General features: G+C 43.9%; 1 protein-coding gene across 15 annotated transcripts in view; it reads left to right on the forward strand.

Moving 5' to 3' along the window:
* The window catches only part of ST7 (suppression of tumorigenicity 7), a 235,529-nt gene extending 217,716 nt beyond the window's left edge, over nt 1-17,813 (forward strand). For 2 of the 15 annotated variants that reach the window (XR_003516430.1, XM_027573674.1), the window contains exons 13-15: nt 6,696-6,788; nt 9,456-9,595; nt 17,461-17,811. Coding sequence is in view for 11 of the 15 variants with exons in the window: in XM_027573674.1 (XP_027429475.1) it covers nt 6,696-6,788; nt 9,456-9,595; nt 17,461-17,556 (329 nt within the window). In the remaining 4 variants the exon portion in view is untranslated. Of the gene's footprint in view, nt 1-6,695; nt 6,789-9,455; nt 9,596-10,430; nt 11,483-17,460 lie in introns of those variants that run through there. The other 13 variants (XM_027573672.1, XM_027573677.1, XM_027573678.1 and 10 more) reach the window with 12 other exon arrangements.
* Nucleotides 17,814-23,446: the final 5,633 nt, after the last annotated feature.

The following is a 23,446-nucleotide window of genomic DNA, read 5'->3' on the forward strand; positions in this document are numbered from 1 at the left end:
TTTTTCAAATTTCTCAACAAGCATACAAATTTTTTCTTTTTTCTTTTTTTTAAGATTTTTATTTATTTATTTGACACAGAGAGAGACAGCGAGAGAGGGAACACAAGCAGGGGGAGTGAGAGAGGGAGAAGCAGGCTTCCCGCCGAGCCGGGAGCCCGATGTGGGGCTCGATCCCAGGACCCTGGGATCATGACCTGAGTCGAAGGCAGACGCTTAACGACTGAGCCACCCAGGTGCCCCACATACATATTTTTCTACAATCACAAATATGTATGTGTATATCTGTATATACATATATTTATAAAAATGATGTTTCAGTACAAAGTTTTGGTCCTTTTTAAAAGCAAAGCTATAAATCTCTCATGCAGTTTAGAAAAATGACCACTTTAACTTCAAACAATCACATGCAATCTTTTGACATCACTTCTAGGTCTGTGTCCATTCTAGGTTAAATTAAATGGAGGCATCTTAAATCGGAAGACTTGGATTACAATTTTGAGTTGGCTATTTATAGTGGTATTGACCTAACTTACCCAGTTTTTGAAAACTGTGAATCACAGATGATACTGAATGCCATTGCCCCACCCCAGATTGTCGGGCTTCAAGGCCCTTGCGTTGAGACAGCTACCGTGGGTGAAGGGCGCCTTCTCCCTTCAGAGGTCCCCTGGACATCCTGTGCCTGAGTGCAAGAGGCTGCACTTCCTCCAGTGCACCACGTGGTGGCGCCTTTTGACATTGCCAGCCTCATAGTTTAGGTTTTGTCCTTTATATCTTTTTTTGTTCGTTCTGAAATTTAAGGCCATTCCCCAACTCCCTTCCAACTTCCCCTTTTCATTAGAAAGGAAATTCAGGGAGGAAAGTAACAGTACCTAATTTCACCAGTTCCCATGTTAAAAATGAGTATTCTTTTAGTTAATTGATCTTTCGGAGATTAAAAAACATTCTTCTGTCAAAAGTGTTGGTTTAGGAGTGGAGATAGAGATATATTTTTCTTTGCTTTTTAATGAGTTTATTATGTTGGAGCGTTAGTCATCTTGTGGAATTAAGTGAGGTTCCCACCAATCAGGCTGAAATAACTCACATTTTTGATAAAACCCCAAAGTCCAGCTGATGCATGGCAGAGATTGTTTGGGTTTGAAACATATGGTGGCTTAAAAAAACAAAAAAAAACAAAATTGAGTCCTCAACCACAAATACATCAGCATTTCAAAGGTTTCTAAAATGTTTGTTTCATCACTGTCCCAGCCCCTGAAATTGCACAATATGTTCCTCAAAGTCAAGATAATCAAGAAAGGGGAAAAGTTTTAATTACAAGATTTAAAAATACATTTCTTAGTTCATTATACAGCTGCCACCTTATCTGAATTACACTTATTTTAAACACTGTAGGTTCTGGTTATCCTCACACGCACACACACACACACACGCACATTACTGCAAGTATGAGTTGAATATACACAACCTATATAAATAAGCAATCTCATTTGTACTGGGTCTGTTTACAACAGTGTTGCGCCTTATGGGGCTCTATTTTAAATGGCACATCTTCTGTTATACCTATATTAAATACTGATGTGGCCTCGTCTCCCTCCTACCTCAATCTTTTCAAGGCTCATTTTGGCTGTATTTATTTTATAAAGCAGGGTAGTCTGCTGACTGCAGCTGTGAACTTTAAGATTTAATTTTCTAGTTCTATATATCAGAAGAGAAGTATGCCATGGGGTAAATCACTTAGCCTTTCTTTGTTTCCATTTTTTTCCTCTTGACCAAGTAAGACTCTTTATTTTCTTTTTGGAGATTTTTTTCCCCAAAGAATTCACTAAATAATGTATAAGAGTTGAAGATGGTGTGTTTTAGGGGGACGAAGGCAGAGTATTTCCTTTGAGAGGAGAAAATGGCCCATTGTTGAAGCATAGGATGAAATTCTGATTCTAATTTATTCTCTTTGAACCCGATGGTAAATGTTCCTTGCTGTAAGATGTGGTCCTTGGGGCATTTCCACTAACCAGACCTTTCCTCCGAAGGACTGGCACCTTTTGGACTGCTAAAGAGAGATTCCCCCACCCCTCACCCCATAGATCTAATGCTAAATTTTATAATTTGGGGGAAAGCAATGGTCTGCTAAAGTTCCTGGTTCATAGCTAACTTACACTAAAAGCCAGGCTCCAGCTATCGTGTAGTGCCTCCCCACCTACTGCCCAGTAGAACCAGCTTGTCCCTTTCATTATTCCGCTGTGGTGACTGACCATAATTTGGATCCACTTGAGTTTTTAAAAATTGTCTCTTCCCGATTGTGCATTAATTCACGTATTCCTTTATTTGGTGAACCCATATTGAGTCCCTCCTTTGTACCAAGCATTATGTTGGACATACAAGGATGAATAGGACTCTGAAATGCTGAGAGAAACATTAAAATGTGTGTGCGTATACACGCACACATCTGTTCCTGTATACTCACATGTATGTGTATTAACACACACGTCTATATGATGTGTAGTGTGCATACAAGCAATGCTGTCGTGGAAGTAGGAACAGAGTGTTAGAGTGTTCAGGGTCGACAACAAGGTAGTGAATCTGCTATAATACTCCAGAATTTCTCTTCAGAATTGGAATGGTAGATCATTGAACCAAGGGAAAGTGATTATCCCAAGACCACAGAACTAGATAGTGCAAGAGTATGGGTCAGCACCCCGGGCTTTTGACTTGAGAATTTTTTATTACGGTGCTCAAATGCCTCACGAAGGACAGATAGCACTTATGGCCAGTTACCTACTTTACAGTCAGAGGTGAAAATGTAAAATTTGTGTTTTGATGATAATTTTCTGTTCTATTGTTTGCACTTCTGGTTGTTTATAAACAAGCAGCATTTTTACTTATAAGCAAGAGTATGACCTGATCGAGAAAGTAGGAACTGTGGGTTTAGTAGAAAGGGAATATAAAGAGAAAACTAACTTTTATTGAGCCATCAGGCCCCGTGTTTAACACCTTAACATCTGCCACACTTGGTTCCTTTAAGCTTCTCAGGGTCTGTAGTATTCTCATTTTTACAGACAAAGAGACTGGACACAGACTAATGACCCATCCAATCATATAGTCTTTAGCTTGGTCGAGTTCAGCTCATTGTTAGCTGTCACCTCCACTGCTCCTGCATTAGATACACACAGCACAGAGGTGCTATGGCAGGGAAATCTTCCACACTGATTTTCATGATTATTGGATCATCTGTCTCCTGCAGTAGGCCATGAGCTCTGTCAATGCAGGGACAATGTGTGCCTATGCCTGGTGCATGAGGAAGGCACTCACATTTTGATGAGGTGGAGCTGGGATTCAAATGCGATTCTTGCTATTACAAATAATCTATCTATATAAAGTTCTCTGAGATCCTCTTTGAAAAGGCAACATAGACAAAATATCAAATATTATCTTCTATCCTTGTCTATGTAGTGGGTAGGCTGAGAGGTCATTAGAAATCACTGGGAAAATAGGGAATTAGTTTGTTCCTGTATCCATCCTTCTGTCTCTTCTTTGATTCTCTTGGTTCTTTTCTCTAGTGTTAGTTTAGGGTCTCTGGTGAGCCCAGCACTGACAGGTGTGGAGCCTAGAAAACGTGTCTGGTCAGGGAAAGGAGATGGCAGTGCAGTGCCTCAAACTTCACTCTGGGGTCATTAACTGACTCCCAGTTTCATTTTGCCCCTTCCTCAGCGGCACAGCAGAAGTCAAGGTAAGGGAGGTGACGGCACACAAGAGGAAAATGCAGAAACGCCGTTTGTGTCCCATGCATTCACTCGGAGTGGCCCAGCTTTTTTGTTTTGTTTTTAACCAAATGCATGTATACTTTTAATTCTTCTGAAATGTATGTTTTTCCAGACAAAGATTTTTAGGAGGTCTGTAGTCATTCATGAAATAGATGAAATTTATGAAACAGATGCCCTTTTTCCCCTTCTCATTTGCACCGTCAAACCCGTGTGTTACTACTTGCGCTTGCAAAATTTCTGGACATTCAGCTAAAGCCGTGAGGTTCTTGTGGAGCAGTTACATGTCTTTTCAGTGAGAGGGACCAGGAGGTGGGAGGTGAAGCTGGCAAGACTTCGGCAGTGTTCTTCCTGTTCCCTCCAGCCCTGCACTGCTTATCTCCCCCTCTGCTGGACCCTGCACAGCAGGGTGGGTAAAGGATAGAATTGCAAACAGAAATTGCATTTGCTTTTGTTTAGTGAAGCCAAAAAGCTTAATCTTATTTTATGAACTCAATGTAAATGACAGCTGACATGAGAGAGAGATTTTAAGAGCACCGTAAGCATCTCTACAGTCATGGAGGTTGCCATGGGGGGCCGGGGGAGGACAGTGCAGGAGACTCTCTCTGTGTGTGTGTGTGTGTGTGTGTGTGTGTGTGTGTGTGTGTGTGTGTGTAAGTTGTATATAATCACTGTCTCCACCCTCTCCAGAAAGACCAGACTCTGTGTGTGTGTGTGTGTGTGTGTGTGTGTGTGTGTGTGTGTGTGTGTGTGTGTGTGTGTGTGTGTGTGTGTGTGTGTGTGTAAGTTGTATATAATCACTGTCTCCACCCTCTCCAGAAAGACCAGAACTGATTAGAAGAAAAAGACTAACCTGATGCATAGAATTCCGTATGCATGCCAAATACTGCTGCAAAAGAGATTTGGCATCTGAGTGAAAAGACACCAACCGACCATTTGATTTCTATGGTTGAACACTCTTAAGATCTTACTCTCCTATATTTCATTTAAAAAATTGCTCCCCGAAGTGCAAACTGACTTCAATTCTGAATAAAATTTAGCATTCAAATTTATAGCCACTTTGAAAACTGAGGGTTTATTTTGATCATGTGAACCTGAACAGATTCTTAATTACAGCAGCCCTGTTGCACATAGGGAATCTGGGTTCAAAACAAAACAAAACACAACTTCCACATAGGTTTTTCCACATTTCTGGGATGCTTTCATAGCAGTCTTCATTTGTGGGAAATGGTACTAAAATCCTGCCATGTTGCGGTTTAAATTTAAACACACTGCTTCCCAGATGAGATTTTAGTGTATCATATAAAGGCACTAAAAAGGGTTTGGGGGTTTTTTGTTATGTAATTTTTTTTCCTTGTCTTGCAAACCTACTGAGAGATACTGGTTACTGCAGTGATCTATGTGCGTTAACAACCTGTGTGGAGAGCACCCCTTGTTCTTGTTGCGGCGGGCAAAAGTCATCTTTGTTTGCATGAAAGAAAAGTCTGATTGAACTAGGGTGAGCCTTTCATTTTAAGAAGAGTTAAAGTCTGGGGTGTTTTTAATGTTTTAATCTCTGTTTAAGAGGTTTCTGTTACAAGAGGAAAATTGATAACATTTTTACTTCAGCAAACTGCCAGCAAACTGGCTCTGCTCTAATCCCACGTTGATAGTGATTTATATTCTCCATGGCAATGTGCTCTAACGTCTAACGTCAGAGTGAGACCACTGTGCTGTGGACGGACTGCATTCCAAATGCTGGAATCACATACATAATGTTTTTACTTTTAAATAATATTCAGACACCAGAATAAATACCATATGTGCACTGATGCTGGTTACAATGGAACCTTGTCATGTCTTGTGAGGGAGAACATTCTTTGTTTCTGATTCCTGTTTGAAATAAGTATGCAAAAGATAAATATGTGCATTGACGGCATTTTGAGAAGGCGTAGGTAATTACCCTGCTGAGGATGTAGCTCTGATTCCTTGAAATACAGCATTTAAGACTAAAGAGACTGTTGTGTGCCCCCCCATCCCTCTTTGACACACACGAAGGCAAGGATCGTTACCTGATGTTGCCAGTGTAGGGTGTAGTTTTTATATTTTCTATCCACAGCGGGCTGTAGTTACAGGACATCTGTTGAAGAAAAATTACTCCGTGAGCACTGCGTTCATAGCAACAGTGAGACTAACATGCTCATGACATCGTAACAGGGGGAGTAACACATGTGATAATGGAGAGGGATGGATTGATTGGAAAACCATAATTCAGTGTGAGGCCTAATGTTATCTGAAGCCACAAAAGCAGAATTTAGGTGGCCTGACATCATCAAAACACAGATAATCAATCTCTCCAGATCCATTTTTTCCCCCACATGATCTTGAAGGTTGGAAAGTTTCTTATGAAGTTTAGAAATACCTCCCGAGTCCTGCATTTTTAGATTTTTGATTTTGTCCATCTTGGTTGGAATTCTCATCCACCTAGACATATTTTTTAAATAGACATGGCAGAATGCCTTTCATATTTGTACATCTGTAACAGGCTTCAACAAGTCAGTCCACATTTGCTTCTTGGGGAAGCATTTCAATCCAGGTTTGTGTTCTTACCATCAGTTGAGCTATATTGAATTTGTGCTCATGACATTTTAATAATACTTTATAGATGAAGAAATCCTGGGCATTGAATTGATGGCTTCCCTCCTCCTCTGCACCCCATCCCCACCCAGTTTTGTGAAGTTTGCCCAGAATATATAGTGTGAGATTAACGTGTGAGTCATACATCATAACGCGTCTCCGACAGTTTATCTGCACATAACTCAGAGTTTGGGTAACTCTTGTATCCTTTCTGGGAGTTCCTCGCAGAACTGTTTACCATTATAAAAATGCTCTCAAGCCCCTTTTTGAAACTGAGAAGTTATGAGACAAATATCGAACCTCTAACATATTGTCTCTCATTTTCAGCTTTTCGGATGATCCCTTATCCCTTGGAAAAGGGGCATCTGTTTTATCCTTACCCAATCTGTACAGAAACAGCAGATCGAGAGCTGCTTCCGTGTAAGTCTCACTTCTGTATTCCTCTCTTTGTGCCTGAACGTGGGGATGGGAAGAGGTGGGAATGATAAATGTTTGTAATGTTCCTTGTCTTTTATTACTCTTCTCCCAAACCCTGTCCTTATTTGCTAGCATGTGCATTAAAGTGAGTTATGTGAGTGGGTCTGGCATCCTGCTCCTCCAAGTCTCTGCAGATTCCTCACAGGGAAAGACCTCCAAGCCCTGAAATTTAGATGAAGAGGCACCGTGCGCTGGTTGGCCTGAGCGCAGAGACCACTAGTTTGGGGTGGATGTTCAAGGGCACGTCCACTGTGCGTGGTTCTGCCTGAGTTGCCCAGCTGCTCGGATGCACTCCGCACAGACTGGAGTGTGAAGCGGAAGTGCTGACGCCAGAGGGGCTGCAGATGAGTCGCGGATGGGAGGGCGGCGCCGGGATGCGGGCATCATTGCCAGAGGCAGAGGCGTGGGGCCGGGAGGGCGTGCTCTCAGCTGCGGCCGGAGGGGTTTCCCCGGGAGCCTGTCGTGGTTGCACTTCATGAGCTGGGGTGGCATGAGCAGAGCACACGTGCAGCCTCAGCACTGTATGCAGCAGAAAGAGGGGGAGCCCTGCCCTCGAGAACCTGACGAGCTAGCAGTCTGATGGCCCATGCCGCGCGTGCAAAGAATGATTCGGTTTGCTGTAATACAACATTGTTTTGACAAGTCCTGCTAAGTAGCTATTATCAAATCATACTGTATGCAGGGATCATGTCCAGGCCCTTCATGTGGCCTGGACTTAGGACATATTTTTCTCTCTCAGATGGATAAGCTCCAAATTTTGGCTGGTCTCTTCCTTGTCCTTCTGCCACCTCCTCTCTTTGACCGGCCCCAGTTAAATCCTATCTCGTAGCCCCAAGGGATAGGGTAAGTCTGGAGCCCTGGGTGCATAGTAAATCGTCCAGTGCCAACATTATTGAGCCCGTCCTATCTCCAGTATGGTGGGGTCTGGGTGCAGCACGAATTGCTGTCTCAGATTGAAGCAGCAGGAGGTCGCTCCCTTGTTTCCTCGCTAGCCAGAGGCCATGTCCTATTTGTTACTTAGGGGTCTGGGAGAGCTCAGTGATGTGTTGTTGCTCCTTGCCTGAGTTTTATTGTGGAAAAGGGTCTGGTGCCTCACACTGCATTAGATTTGATTTCAGAAATTCCTGTTATGGGCCCACACTTTACCTTTGGACTCCCCCTTCAAGGAGATCCTTGTTAAAATTTGTTTCTGGTAAGAAAGGCAGTTTTCTGAAAAGCACAGTTTTAAAATGTTTTAATTGAGTCCAATTAAGTTTCCATGAGAATAGATTCACTTTTAGAACAAGATTACAGCTCTTAAAAGAAACTTTATAGGAATAATCTTTATAAACCCGAAGTTGAAAATTATGACTCTCCTTTATTTAATTGAATGCAGTGGTCCAAAATCTGATCTCCCCTCAATCTTTTGGGGGTTGGGCGTTGACAGCGAGGATGGTGTGGATACCAAGAGGGCCGACTGTTTGGAATACTCCCCACATTTTGCACATTCAGAGTCCCCTCTTTGGACATTAGGGCCTGAGTGTGTCTCCACCCTTCCTTCGAATCCCAGCAGGTAGCCATCTGGATTCATGTGTGCGGGCTTATCTCTGCTTTGTCCCTCCCTGCGCCCCTCTGCCCTCAGTCTCAGGCCCAGCCAATTATTGTTTAGGGCTGTAATTAATGGGAGCTGAGCAGTCGAGGAAAGGCCTTTAGATCTGGATTTCCACTTGGACCCTTTCGGTTCGAGAGGCAGTTTCATAGTCTCTCCTCACGGGCCAGCCCCAGCTCCCCTGGTAAGCACCCCACTGCCCGGGGGGTGGGGGGTGCTCACAGCCAGCCAGCAAGCAGCAAGTGGGGAGTCCGCTCTCTTGGCATTGGTGCCACCTGCTTTTTGGTTTCCCCAAGCCCAGCAGTTGAAACTTTAAAGTTATGAAAGATGCTCTGAAGAGCACCAGTTATTTATTTTTCTGGTGATTGTGTGATTGTTGGAAGATGTTTATCAAGGGTCTCCTACAGTGGTTCCAGATGACCCCCACAGCCTTGATCTCCAACCTTTGCAGGTTGAATTGGCCAGCATGTGAGGTCCTTGCTGAATGTCTATCAGGGTGGCTCCCTCCACCGACATACTTGGAGTGGGCCAGGAAAAAATACAAGATAAACCAGTATCACCTCATTATAATGATTAAAAAATTACAGGAAGGTCAAAATCTAGAGAAAGGATTTTTTTACTCCCAGTATATTTAATTCTGGATTTTCTGGGTTTTGCCCAGCAAACACGTATTTTATAATGTGAATAAGGTTTTGTTTTATTTGTGTTTCCTTTTGAGAAAGCAGGACTATACATTAGGCAGAGATGGTGTTACTGTTCCCCCACAGATGTGCGACATCCTCAGATCAGCGCTATTGTGCTTCCCCCGTGGAGCACTAAACCTCAACTGTGGCCTCGGGAGAAGCAGATAGGCAAGCCGGAGGCCGGCGCAGAGGGTGGTGCTGGTTCATTCAGGTGGCCCTGCCCTTTGTGTTCCCTAGAGGCTTCAGTCACACCTCTGCAGAGTCCGTCCCACAGACAGAAATGCCCTGAGAACACATTTCACTCTGACACTCCTATTTCCCTCTGGATCTTCTCCACAGCGTTCCATGAAGTCTCAGTTTACCCAAAGAAGGAGCTTCCCTTCTTCATTCTCTTTACTGCTGGATTGTGTTCCTTCACAGCCATGCTGGCCCTCTTGACACATCAGTTCCCGGAACTTATGGGGGTCTTCGCAAAAGCTGTGAGTATTTGCCAAGAGGGAGCCTGAGGCCAGGGGCCAGGGAAGCCAAGGGAAGCCGCGGGAGAGAAATGAAGGAGTGTCCTGTAGGAAAGGATATGCCTGTATTGATCATTTGCTCACTGTTTAATTTTCATCTTCATCGGTGGAATCCAAAAGTTGAAGGCCAGTGAGAAAGTGTAGGTTGTTTGTTAATGCATGCCTTGCGTCATTCCACACACAAAAAATCCCAGATTTCAAACAGGTATGAAGTCTGAAAGGATTAAATAAATAATTAAGGGAATCCTAGCAAATGAAAAATGTGTGGGAAATTACTCTGTTTTCTGTAAGTTGAACATTATTTCTAATCTTTAGATATTGGGGGTCTTTCCTTTAATAAAGACGAGATTTACATTTTCAGAGATTTAAATAAAAAATATTTTCATGGCTTCAAACTTTTGGCTTGTTTGGGAAATGAACTGAGAGGTTGTGGAGGGCTTGTAGTGAACAAGTAGATTAAGAACTTGTGTTAAGTATACGGACATGACATTTAGAATATGGAAATCCAGTGAGAGCCTTTCAGGAGGGTTGAGGAGAGGAGCTTTATTAAGAAAAGCCGTCTGCATTGACAATTGACAAGCGAGAACCGCTGTTTCCTGGTTGAAAACCAACTGTTTTCACCGGCACGTGCAGGGAGGGTGAGTTTACTGATTTTGCCATTTGCCACAGATGAGTTTCAAATGAAGGAATAAGGAAAAGAGTGTCAGTTGTTTCCCTGGAACTCCATTCTGATTTCAAGGCGAGTGGAGTCAGAAAGGATGATTTCTAACTTGGTTGGGTTGATTTAATCCCTTTCCAGATGATTGACATTTTCTGCTCGGCAGAGCTCAGGGACTGGAATTGCCAGAGTATTTTCATGCGTGTTGAAGATGAACTGGAAATCCCACCGGCACCTCAGTCTCAACATTTCCAAAACTGAACTCATCACCCTCCTTTCCCACCACCGCTCCTCCTGTATTCCTGACCTCCGCCCATGGCACTGCCATCCGCCCGGTTCCTCAAGCCAGAAACGCAGCAGCCCTGCTGAGCTCCTCTCTCTCACTCCCCACACCCTACCTGTCTCGGCCTCCACAGCGTGTTGGGTCTAACTAAGCCACTAGGCGTTCAGTAAATGTAATTCACCTCTTCTTCCCTCCTTCTCTCCCCATGACCTCCTTCTCTTCATTTAGGTCTTGTTTTTTCTTGCTTGGACGCCTCTGCAAGAGTCTTAACTGGTCTCCTGGCTTCCAGGTTCATCCCCTGCCAGGCTGTCTCTCATACTGACACAAGAATGATCTTTCCAAATTGCAAGTCTGAGCATGTCACTTCCCGGCTTGAATTTCTCCAGAGGTTTCCCAGACTTCAGGATAAAGTCTCAGCTCTTTAGCATGGTATGCAAGGCCCTTTATGATCTGGCCTTGCTTGCCTCTGCAGCTTCATCTCTCCCAACTCTTGCACAGACACTGCTCTTAGGCCATAGTGAATTACTCACCACTCCCAGATGCATAGGCTCTCGTACACCCCAGTGCCTTTGCACGTGCTGTTTGCTCTGCATGGAATGCCCTTCCCCATCACCACCCCAGCTTGTCCACTCTACTAACTTCTCTTCCTTCTTTTATACTCAGCTTTCTTTCTGAGTTTCTCCTAAGCTGAGTTAGAGGTCTCTCCTCTGTGATCCCACAGTATTCCATGAATACTGACATTATCACATTTATTGTACTATATTATAATTGTTGAAAACTTGTCTGTCCCCCTTTTAGAATGTGAGCTCCTTGAGAGCAGGACTGTGTCTTCCTCATCTCTGTATCCCCAAAGCTTTGCACAGCACCTTGCACATAGTAGGTTTTCAATAAATGATTATTGAATAAATAAATGGTAGTGGTTTCTGCAGAAAGAATCAATGTAAAAATCAGGTACAGTTTAGCATTTCTCCTCCTCTTTTGTAATTATAGTCATGGACTCTTAGAGTTGAAAAGGACCTTAAACAAATTGCCTTCAGCAATAATGTGATGGAGGTCATCTAGACTCTTCTTGAATACTCTCAGTGACGGTGAACTCACCTACTTAACATCAAAGCCCATTTCATTGTTGGATCACTCAGACGTCTTCTTTACACAATAAAATCTGCCTCCCTCTAATATGCACCTGTTCCTGTTCTGCCTTCCAAAACTATACTCAACAAGTCTCCTTCTTCTTGTAAATTCTTATGACAGCTAATATATTCATGGCCACCTCTAACCTCTGACTATTGGTAGAACATCTCAAATTTCCTTAAGTCTTTTGTACATACCATGATTTTTAAACCCAGGATGCTCCCTAGTTTATGGACCTCTACTATTCATTATTATACCCCCAAGCCAACCTCTGAGTAAAAATAGTTGCCAAAATTCTGAATAGATTAGAGTTTAACTTAGTAAAATTTAAAATAGGAATATATTTACAACATTAGACAATTATTCTTCCTCCTTTAAATGTTCCTCTCAAACATTTTTTAAAGCATTTTTGTCCAAATATGTCATTTTTCCAGTATTCTTCATTAAACAAGCAATTAACACTTGGGAGATTCAGATCAGAACAGACCTTTACTGTACATAAAATTCATTTGGCCCCACCACCAGAAATTCAGAATCTTGAGTGTTAGCACCCAGAAATCTGTGTTTTTAACAAGGTTTCCAGCAGGTTCTGAGGATGGGGGTGCTAAGGTTCTGAGGATGGTATGTGCTGCTAAGGACACTGGTCTGGAGCAAGCCGAGCATTTGAGTGGCCACTTGCTGGAACGTGGTGCGCTGTCAGAGCTGTTGAGGTGAACGCTTTCTAGGCATCAGAGGTTTCCCCCTGGCTGCACCTTGGAATGCTCTTAGGGGGTTTCCGAGTGACTGGTGGATGCCCCCCTTCCCCCTTGGGGGATGCTGACTTCCGCGGCCTGGGGTGCAGCCTGGGCATCCGAGTTTTCAGGCGATTCAGGTGTGCCACCAGGTCCGAGACCACCACATTGAATGGAAGGTTGGATTGCCCGATTGGGTCTTCTCTAGGAAAGGCTCCACTGCCTCCAGAATTTCAGAGCGATGTGTCCATTAGGGATCATTTAATGTTTCCAAAGCTTTGGTTTTGAGTCTAGATCAGCTGATTGAATGAAATAATCAATTTGCCTTATGGCCCTCATTGCTTATACTCTGCCAGGGTGTGGTTGTGTGGTCCGCTACTCATAATTTCCAAATATAGTTTAGATAAATTTGCTTTTAAACCTCTGTCTGGAAGATCACATTCATCTTGCCCTTCCTGAAGGTTTAACAGTTTTCAGAATGTCTAGAGAGCCTTCGTGGGGAAGGAAGATGGATGGCCTGAAGGAGACAGGCCCCATCCCTCTCCTGCCCACCCTGTCCCCAGTGTCTTCCCCAAGTTTTCACCCCTGTCACTGCCGCAGGCCTTGCGAGAAGCCCCCTGCAGGTTATCACCGCCACCCCATAGGCTGCCCGCAGCCATTTGCAGCTTGTGAAAATGACTTTCTCAGGCCTCTCGGAGATAATGTCCCTGGGATAATGACTCGTAGGAGATGCAGAGAGATTGCACTGCCACCCCCCAGGCTGCATGCAGCTTGGGAACTCTCCAGTCTGTTTATATGTTGATACGCAGCCAGTAAGGAAGCCCACAGCTGAGCCACTGGAAAATAGTAAAATGAGCAGCTTCAACTGGCTTCTCCCCCTGACTAATCTAATCTACCTCCATGACTTAAGACTAACTCTTCCTCGAATGTTTGGCTACCAAGATAAGGTTGCTCATATAAAGAAGTTATCGTTTCAAACCCAGCCCCTCGCAGAATGTGGGAAGGTCAGCATTCTGACCCCGTCAGCTTTGAAGGGCTCTGTCTTTCCTCCTCTGATCTCTCTCCTTCACGGAGACTGAGCCCCCTGACTTCTGACTCTCGTCTTCACTTATAGGCCTTGACCTCTTTGAAGTCTGATATTGATTACAGTGAAATGTCAATTGTCTGATTGCAATAGGGCACCTGGAACTTATTCAGATAAGCAGAGGCATTTTGAATGTTAACGAAGCATGTTGGGAGCCATGACCTTCTCCTAAATAACGGTGTTTCAGGAAAAGGAGGACCAGGCGATTGAAGTGTCACTCTCTCTTTTTTATTAGTCCAGTTGCCTTTTCTCACCCTAAGACACTGATTGAATCACGGTGCGTCTTGGACCGTGTATCTCTGCCCTCTGGACAGAAGTTGTGGACATTGAGATAGATGAGCTGTTCCCGGGCTGCCTGGTCTTGCTCATTCAGACTTCACTTTTCAGGCAATAGATTTCCCAGGTCTGTAAGTGAAACTGCTGTTTCTCTGTGCATTGGTTGAGTCTCTGGCCCAAAAGTATTGACTGATTTTCAAACATGCAAAGAAGTATAAATGAACATCCTAAGCAAGGCACATGCCACCAAACTTTTTTTTTTTTTTAAATACCTCCTGATGAAAGCCACTAACCTTTATCTGGTTACGAAATGAGAGGGCTTATGGGCTTCAGATGCCTCATTGCATTGTCTGCTTCTTCCCTGTGGGTGAGGGATGAGGAAGGGGATGCAGGGAGGGGTCCTAAGGAGGAAGGTAGCTTACTAATAAAAGGTGCATATCTCAACTCGGGTGCTGCAAGAGAATTAGGATCTTTAGGAATAGTTTCTGGGGATTCTTTTCTCGATTCTCCCAAGGACAAAACACTCTAGATGTGAGGGAGAACAGTACATTGTCGCATTTATTGGAGGTGTTAGGACTTACTTCCCTTGTGGAACCCTTTTGAGAAGCGCACGTGAAGTCCAAGGAGGCAGGGTCCGCTGTGATTTGTTGGGCAGTATGGGAAGAGGGGCAACTGCGGACATCGAACAGGGCTAGAGAGTCCCCTCTTGATTTGCAGAGGGCTCGCTTTTGTTCTTTTTATGCAAGTCAGGTCAGTGCCCAAAACAAAGCAAACAAACAGGCCTTATTTTGAACCAACTTTGTAACGACCTCTCCATTCATTCTGTTTCCCAAGTTGAGGCTCCCTGACGTCCCCACATGTAGTGAGTGAAATTGCACAGAGTACAGACTTGGAGCGATGCCCTTCATCTAACTGCAGGGGCTCGGGCTAATTCGGTAGCTCCTTACCCAGTCCATCACAACTGCGATGGTTCTGAATCTGTTTGAGGTCAAGTCTTTAGGATATAATAACTTCACCAGCAATATCGCCTTGTTCAGGGAGCCCAATCTGACAACCCCTGTCAGAATCTCTGATTTATCCAGTCTACTATAGCACCTAGTTTCTCTTTATAGAACTAGGCAAATGCTGTGTTTTATGGAGCCTTGGTAGTCTCTGATTACAAACAAAATCACATAAGTAGGATTTTAATAAAACAAGCAATCTTCTCATAACTAGGATTTTACAAACTTTCTCATAGGCAGCTTGGGCAGTAATTATTCATTTCTGGGCGATAGGGTGAGCATCCCCTGTGGTTCTGTGCACACAACAAAGGACAATTTCAGGTTCCCAGAAAGTGACACATACCTAACACCCACTTGACAAAAGAGCCATCCACATTTGCTCAAGTACTAACATGGCTGCCTATTTCTTAACTCCAAACCCAACTTGGCATTCAGGGCCCTCCTCAGAGTTCTTCTGGTCACTTTTGAACTATTAACTATTCCAGCTAAGCTGAATTACTTACTGCCTTCTGATCATACCAGTTACTTTCCCATTTCTGTTCCTGCTGTTTATTGGGCCTGGAGGGCTCACCTCCTCATATTTCTTTCCTTGCCATCCTTACCCCATCTGTATGTTTTGATATCCCAACCATCCATTGTGGTCTATTTCACTTGCCTCATTTTAAGTTTTTCTTGCTCCTTTCAACAGAATGGATTCTCTCCCTTTTCTGAGCCCTCCTGGTGCTTTCTTTGGGCTTTTATCTTCCGTTCTATGATGGTCTTTCTGGTATCATTACTTTGCTGTGTGGAGGCCTTAGTGGTCACCTATCCCTTCCCCTTGACCCCAGGCTTTGAGCTTCCTGACAATGGGAGTTTTGTCCTAGACTCCTTTATATCTCATCCAACACTTAGGTGCCTTACAGAGTAAATATATTTAATTTATGTAAAAGACACAACATGGGGAAGGGTTCCAAATATTATACTATCTTGAGTTTCCTTACACTAATGTCACACTTACTGGTCCAGCTATAATGTGTTGCAGACCTTACAATTAGTATTCTACTGGTTCTTTTCTTTTTTTTTAGGTTTTTATTTATTTGTTTGACAGAGCACGCACACGGATGAGCAGGGGGAGGGGAGGAGGCAGAGGGAGAAGCAGGTTCCCCACTGAGCAGGGAGCCCCATGCAGGGCTCCATCCGAGGACCCTGGGATCATGACCTGAGCTGAAGGCAGATGCTCAACCGACTGAGCCACTCAGGCACCCCATTATTCTACTGGTACTTAAAAACAACAAAGAAGGAAAGATTCTGAGGTCAAGTGAATTTTGAAACTTGCCTAGCATACCCCTTGAAGATCTGAAATCTACAGAACATACAGAGGAACCTCTCTCAATTTCATTAAATATACTATTACTTTGACCTCAGAACCATGCCCCCCCCCCACCTATGTATTTACATACTACACTATACTTCTCTGGGAAATTCTTGGTGGTGTAGACAATGTTTTGTTGAGAACAAGGGATTAGGACAAGACTCCATAGTGTAAGGACCAGGTATGGAGCCCTAGCAAGATAGTACCTTGGTTCTGAACTGACAGAGAGCAAGGAAACCACCCAAACACCTCTCTCTCGTGCGGAGCTGTTAGGGGACCTCTTCTGCCAGATGCTGGATGATTTGTGGAATGAAGCTAATTCTTCACGAGAACATAATCAGAACAAATTTGAGATGATGTTAAATGAGTCTCAGGCGAGGTACTTGGCTTTCTTAGTTAATGAGCATTTTTCTCTACACAAGAAGCAGAAAGGAGTTTAGAAACCAAATGAAAGAGATCCCAAAGATCTCCTCGGAGCAGCCCTTCTTTTTTTTTTTTTTTTAAAGATTTATTTATTTATTTTGAGAGAGTGAGAATGAGAGAGAGAGAGACAGAGACAGAGAGAGCACCTGAGATGGGGGAGGGTCAGAGGGAGAAGCAGGCTCCTCGCCGAGCAGGGAGCCCGATGCGGGACTCGATCCCGGGACTCCAGGATCATGACCTGAGCCGAAGGCAGTCGCTTAACCAACTGAGCCACCCAGGCGCCCCAGAGCAGCCCTTCTTTAACAAGGACAAGCCATCCACGGACTGGCCAGTTTGCTGTCCTCCCACGGGCTCCCATGATGCACTCCACTAAGCAGGTAGTTCAGAAATGAGCATGGGCAACAGAGGCGTTTGGGATACAATAGAATCCCAAAGCAATTCACAACCATACAACAAACTTGACTTTTTAAAATTGACTTTTCCCCTTAAAGTGAGTTCTATACCCAGCTAGGCAGGCAGGTGGTCTGAAGTGTCACAATTTTTTAGCTCTTCTGCCTACTTGTCACCCAACTGTCAGTCCCTTTTGATGGCACTAGTCATCTGCATGCACAGCCAGCAGATCCTGAAGACGGATCTGAAGGCCTGGGAACTGTGGGCCCGCTTGTCAGGAGTGAAGGGGGGCAGTCTGCAGCCCCTTCTCCCGCTTATCTGTCACAGCTGGGGGGTGGGGGCTGGAATGCAGGTGTGATCATCAGCCTGTTTCCTGTAACATAGATACAAAATTGTAGCCTTTGAGACTTTTATAATGCCAAGACTTATAGGTTGGAAAGGTTCGTTCTGTAGCCTTGAATGAGATCTCTCCTGACTCTGTGCCTTTCTGTTTCTTTGCAGTTCCTCAGCACTTTGTTTGCCCCCTTAAACTTTGTCATGGAGAAAGTGGAAAGCATCCTCCCGTCCAGCCTGTGGCACCAGCTGACGCGGATCTAGGGAAGCCCATCTGTCCTTCCACTCACCTTCCCCCAGCGGGCTGCCACCGTCTCTTCGTGCCAACTCCTCGTGGACCGCAAGAAAGCATGACTCTGAAAAGGGGAAGCCATTCCGAGATTTTAAATCGTTCATGGACCGTCTGTTCCATAATAAAAGCTGTTTTTGTTGTACAAAATTCATTGATGTTCAGTTCTATTATATTTTGCCTTCAGAAAAGAAAAAAAATCAAAAATAAACTTTTGTGTATTGCAGCAACCAGTGTGTCTTCTTATGTCTCCCAACCTTAAAAGTGTTGGTGTCCCAAATAAATCTGTGGGTTTACATTTAATTTATTAAGGGCCCAGATCTTCTGAATGCCCCACAGTGGTTTTCTTTGCTGATGGAACTCATCTCAGCAGGCCGTTTGGACCCCTACAGTCGGTGGCTTGGAAAATAGAATGTCTTTGGCTCAAAAGTACCACATTTTTCAGCCCCAAACTGTTGGTCCTTGTAGGCCAAATGCACAGAAAGAGCTTTCCACAAAGAAGGACAGGAGGCATGAATGAAACAAAATGTATGTGCCGTGACAAGTTGTTCCAGTTCAGAGATTCTACTCATTGAATAGAACTCAGTACTATAGTTTGGTTTTGTTTTATGAAAATTTGTTGTGAGAACAAAACTTTTGATGAGAATCTACAGACCCAACAGTCTGTTGTATAACCTGACCACTTTTCAGAATTGCCATTTTTAAAATGTTCTCTCATAGGGGTACTTTTTTAAAAGTAATTTTTGTATCCTTGATGCTTAACTATAAGCGGTCTTTGAGTATTTTCGTGATCGGAACTAAAATGGTCATTTGTCCTTCCCACCTTTGAAAGCCTACGATTCACACCTGCTGAACATCTGGCTTTACTTAAGCAAAAGAAGAAAAATAAATAACATTGAATCCTCCATCTGAAGTGAAAAGTACCTCTATTTAAAATCTCAATTCAGTGCTTAAAAAAAAAGGACTCCTTTACAGTTTGTTTTCCATTTTATTTAGAATCCTGAAACTTTTCCCATGAGCGTTAAAATAGGCAGTGTGCGGGGAAGGCACCACCACCTTCCCAGCTGGACTTCCTGCTGGCTGCTGTCCTTCATCCAAGAGCAAAGTGGGCAGGTAATGTTTAGGTGCACAAGGGCTTCTCATTCTTTTGGCAAGTTTCTCTTTTCTTTTTTTTAAAGATTTTCTTTATTCACGAGAGACAGAGAGAGGGAAGCAAAGGCAGAAGGCAGAGGGAGAAGCAGGGAGCCCGTGCAGGACTCGATCCCAGGACCCTGGGATCATGACTTGAGCCGAAGGCAAACGCTTAACCGACTGAGCCACCCAGGCGCCAGGCAAGTGTTTCTTTCTACTGTATTTGTGCAAAGCCCTGGTATGCAGCTGGCTCCTGCTCTGAGGAAATTATCTTGGAAGAGGTTGAACTCCTATATCCACACCCGTAGTGCTGCTCTTGGGGGCAGTGACTGTGTCTGCTTTGTTTGCCTCTTTGCTTCTTCCCCCACCAGAAATCTTGAGCTGAAGTGGGCATTCAAATGATTTGTTGAACAAATTGATGCAATTCATGATAGGTGCAAATAAAACTTGATTCAGAGTCTGAGGAAAGGGGTTGGTTCCAGCAGAGAAGGACCAAGGAAGGCTTAGAATTGTAAATTTGGGCTGGAAGAAAATGTAGTAATTATCTAATACAATTATTTGATTTAACAGATGGGAAAACCAAAGTCCAAAGAGGATTTCGACCTCAGTTGGGACTGTAGACTGCAATAAGCTTTAAGTGAAAGTTTCCAGAGCCTGTAGGCAACAGCAAGTGGAAATGGCCTACTGTGAATTGTGAGAAACCCCGGTTGCAGGAGATTCAGCAAAGAAATGTAACACATGGATTTAGAAGCACCTTGTGAATTTAATAATTAGGACTTTAAAGCAGTTTCTTGGAAAGGGGAGGCAAAACTTAGACTTTGAGGGGGAAAGGGAGTGAATGGGAGAGGTAAAGGTGGGGAAAAGATGGGGACAGAATGAAGACACAGGGAGAATAGAGGTTGCTGGAGGAAATGAGTCCATGGTCCATGAGAGGAGCTAATCACGGGAGGAGGAGGGAGGCTTCTCTAAACTTCTGCCAACTTAATAGACCTTTCCTCTTATAACCAGAGTCACTCTTCAGACAGGCTGTGACCCCAATTGCTCCCTTTCCTCCGCGTCTCTGTTCAACTACTCTGCTCAACTCTTGAGAGCAACCAGGACTCATTCTTGCTGTTCTGGTCTCCCGGGCCTGGATACCACGGAGGTTGCTCTCTTTTTAGCTCTTGCCTTGTTTTGCTGCCCCTGAGGACGAGCATTCAGGCCTGGCTAAGGGTTTCATGCACATTTATGGGGAGGCGGGCCCAGAGCAGCCAATATGGCAGAAGAGTTTTTAAGATGATTACTTTTACATGATTCTTACACTTTTCACCCAAGGTCCATGGTTCCTGTCTTCTTGCTGAGATGGCAACTGGAATCCAAGTTGCATTCCTGCCTTCTCCTTTTATTTCTAGATAAGGGGACATCAAAATCCATTCTGATGGGCTTTCCTCTATGAAGATCCTTCCTCCCAGCAGAACAATAAGTGTCCCTTAGCCTCAACTTGTATGTGTTTATTGGAATACAAACGCAAACCTTCTAAGTTAAATACTCGCAAATTGAATCTAGCAATGTATATAGGAAATAATACAATATGACCAAATGGGAATGCTCTTTAGGGTTTTTTTTTTTAAACTTCTCTTATCAGTACTTAGTATCAAAGTCATTTTGCTTTTAAGAATTGGGGAGCCTTCCATATTTTTATATGGCCCAGAATGATTAAACATTGACATTACTTGCTTTTCAAGAATTAGATAAAACTCAGATGTGAAACATCTGATTTTAGTGCTTTGTTAATGATAAATCTTTGATCACTGTTTTATTATCTGCAGTGGTGATTGGTCTGTACAAATATTCCACTTCTTAAGTTTAAGTTGATATTTTTCTAGGAAATTACCATTTTCTCTAGGCATTCAAATGTGTTACCACAGAGTAACACACACACACATATAATTATATTATTTAATTGTATATTTAATATCCTCTGTATCTGTGATTATTTCTTTCTTCCTTTCTAATTTTATATGTCTGTTCTCCTTTTTCCCTCTTTATTCAGCCTCACAAAAGCTTATCTAATTAATTCTTTCAAAGAAACAATTTTAGATATATTCAACCATACTTTTTGCCTTATATTTTAACATTTTAAGCTTTTATCTTTATTTGCTTTTCTTGATTTCCCTTGTTTAGAAGAATTAGAGTTTTTCTAATTTCCTCTGACAAATACTTGGTTTATTTTTATTTTAAGAAAGAGGTATTTAAGTCTATAAATTTTTCTCTAAGTATAGCTTTCTTGTCCCTTAGATTTTGCTGTGAAGTGTTTTTTGTTCTTTTCTAGAAATTTCTGTTTGGGTTCCTTCTTGTCCAGGAATGATCACACTTGGGCATTCCCTAATAATTGGTTCTCCATTACGGCCTTCAACGAATTTATTTTTAATGTTACTCTGCAATATCTAATGAGAACAGCAAAGATATTCAACCACATGCTCCCAAATAGAGTAAACCCTAACACCTTACACCCATGGACTACTAAGTAAACTTTTGATCTTTCTTTCCATTTTTTTTTTTAATTACATCTTTCTTCAATATGAAACTTCAGAGGCTATGTTTATGTTTAAGACATGTTTATGTTCCTTCCACTGTTTTGTACTGTTTTTCTCCTTGCCCTGAGAGCATGCACTTCACCAAGCTAAAACAAATCTGTGTCCTCAGTCACAGATTACTTGAAATTTAAAAGGGGAGGGGACTTGAAGGAACTAGTCACGCTGTTCTGGCTTTTGAGGATCAAAGACGGTTAGGCTGAACAGACAGGAATTGGCTGCAATGAAAATGTCCAGCAGAGGTGGTGGCTCCCTATCCAGAATGCTCTGGAGAGCTGCAGGAGCTTGGGGGACAGATGACCTTCAGGTAGTGTCTGTGTCTCCTCCAGAGTACTGTCTATAATTCTCTGGCAGGTGCAGAGAGGGCAGAAAGGAAGCAGGTTCTCTTCCCCTCCTTTTCCAGCTTGTCTTCTGTTGTGTCCAGCCCAAGTCAACGTCATCCTCCCTTGGGTCCTCAGCCTAGAAGCTTGTGTGTGACCAACCTTAGGAAGAAAACCTTTGGAACTGAAAACCTCAACTGGCCCTCGTCAACAGGCAAGCAAACCTCAAGTTGGTGTGTGTTTTTCCAGGGAAGGGGGCAGGGGTTACAATTTGAGAGGGCATGGAATGAGTGTAATTTTTTTTTAAAGATTTTATTTATTTATTTGACAGAGAGAGACACAGGGAGAGAGAGAACATAAGCAGGGGGAGTGGGAGAGGGAGAAGCAGGCTTCCTGCGGAGCAAGGAGCCCGATCCGGGGCTCGATGCCAGGACCCTGGGACCATGACCTGAGCTGAAGGCAGACGCTTAACGACTGAGCCACCCAGGCACCCCTGGGATGAGTATAATTAAGGGGAAAAAAACCCCCACCAAACTCTTTTAACCGCTTACATCCTGCTCTGAGCCCCCAGATCACGAAAACTTCATTCCAAAGTCCTGTGTCCCGGGGCCTCTGACAGTATCATTTTCCAAGCCCTCAGTGTCCCTAAAGTCTGTTGGCACACAGGAGCCACGGACCTGAGGCCCCAGCCCGTGCCTGGCCCCCCGCGTGCATCTCCCTGCTGCCCCTGCTGCTCGTGGGCCCACAGGCCACCCCTTTATGCCTCTCAGCTCCTCCCTCCTCCCCCTGGGACACCCAGGGCAGTCTCTGCAGGAGGGAGCAGGCCTCTCCAAACACTGGCTCTTTCAGGTGGCTTCTCCAGTAGTTTGCTGGGGCAAAGAACTACAAAATCTGGACTTCTTGAAATAACAAAAAGGGAGAATGCAGGGAGAAAATAGGAGTTAACATCTCAAAGATATTCTGCCCCTCAAATCAAAGATGACCTCCTTCACCTCCAGTATAAATTATATCCATTTGTTCACTCGTTCCTTTAGGCAATGGACATTTACCGAGGACCTACTGTGCGCCGGGGTTGTCATCACATTCTCCCTATTGCACCTCAAATTGCAGCTTTTTCCCCACTGGTGTATTTGTTCTGTACATTGTACTTGTCTGTCCTGCCCACTGGACCACGAGGAATCGGAGTTCCACATTATGGCATTCATCTTCACATTCTCGTTATCTAGAACTAGATGTTCTGTAGTCTCTGCTCTAGAACGTAGAGGCTGACAAAGGTTGGCAGGAAGGGAGGAAAGACAGGAGAAGATGATGCTAAACCAGAAGTGAGTGTCATTTTCTTGAAGTCCAGAAAAAAAAATTATTAAAATGAAATAAAATATATGTATTCCATTCTTGGAACACCAGCTTGATGAGGAACTTTTGTGAAACTTTCGCCAAATTACCACTTCGTTTGGGACACATAATTTCTTCTTATCCCATGTTCCCCAAATGACCATTATTTATATTTCTTGTGTACCAGATGCCATGCCAGGTACTTGACCTGCACGACCTCTTTCAGTTGTCCAGACCACTCCATGGGGGAGGTGCCGCATTGCCCCCATGACAGCAGCTACTGAGTCCAGGAACGGCTGGAGGTTGAACGGCTCCCCGCCGGGCAGTGGCCTCAGTGCAGCTGAGCCCCGGGCCGCCGGCTTGCGTGGCCACTGCCCCCTGCCCACCCTGGCTCCCGGAGCTGGACGCACACCGCCCGTCAGCGGCCCTTCCGGCTTCGGGAAGGTGCCCTCGGGGCCACTGCCTCTCAAACATGCCCGAAAGAGCCTGAGCGGATCTCAGAAGACAAG

Source organism: Zalophus californianus, chromosome 12 (genome assembly GCF_009762305.2).
Source record: "Zalophus californianus isolate mZalCal1 chromosome 12, mZalCal1.pri.v2, whole genome shotgun sequence".
Classification (NCBI taxonomy): domain Eukaryota; kingdom Metazoa; phylum Chordata; class Mammalia; order Carnivora; family Otariidae; genus Zalophus; species Zalophus californianus.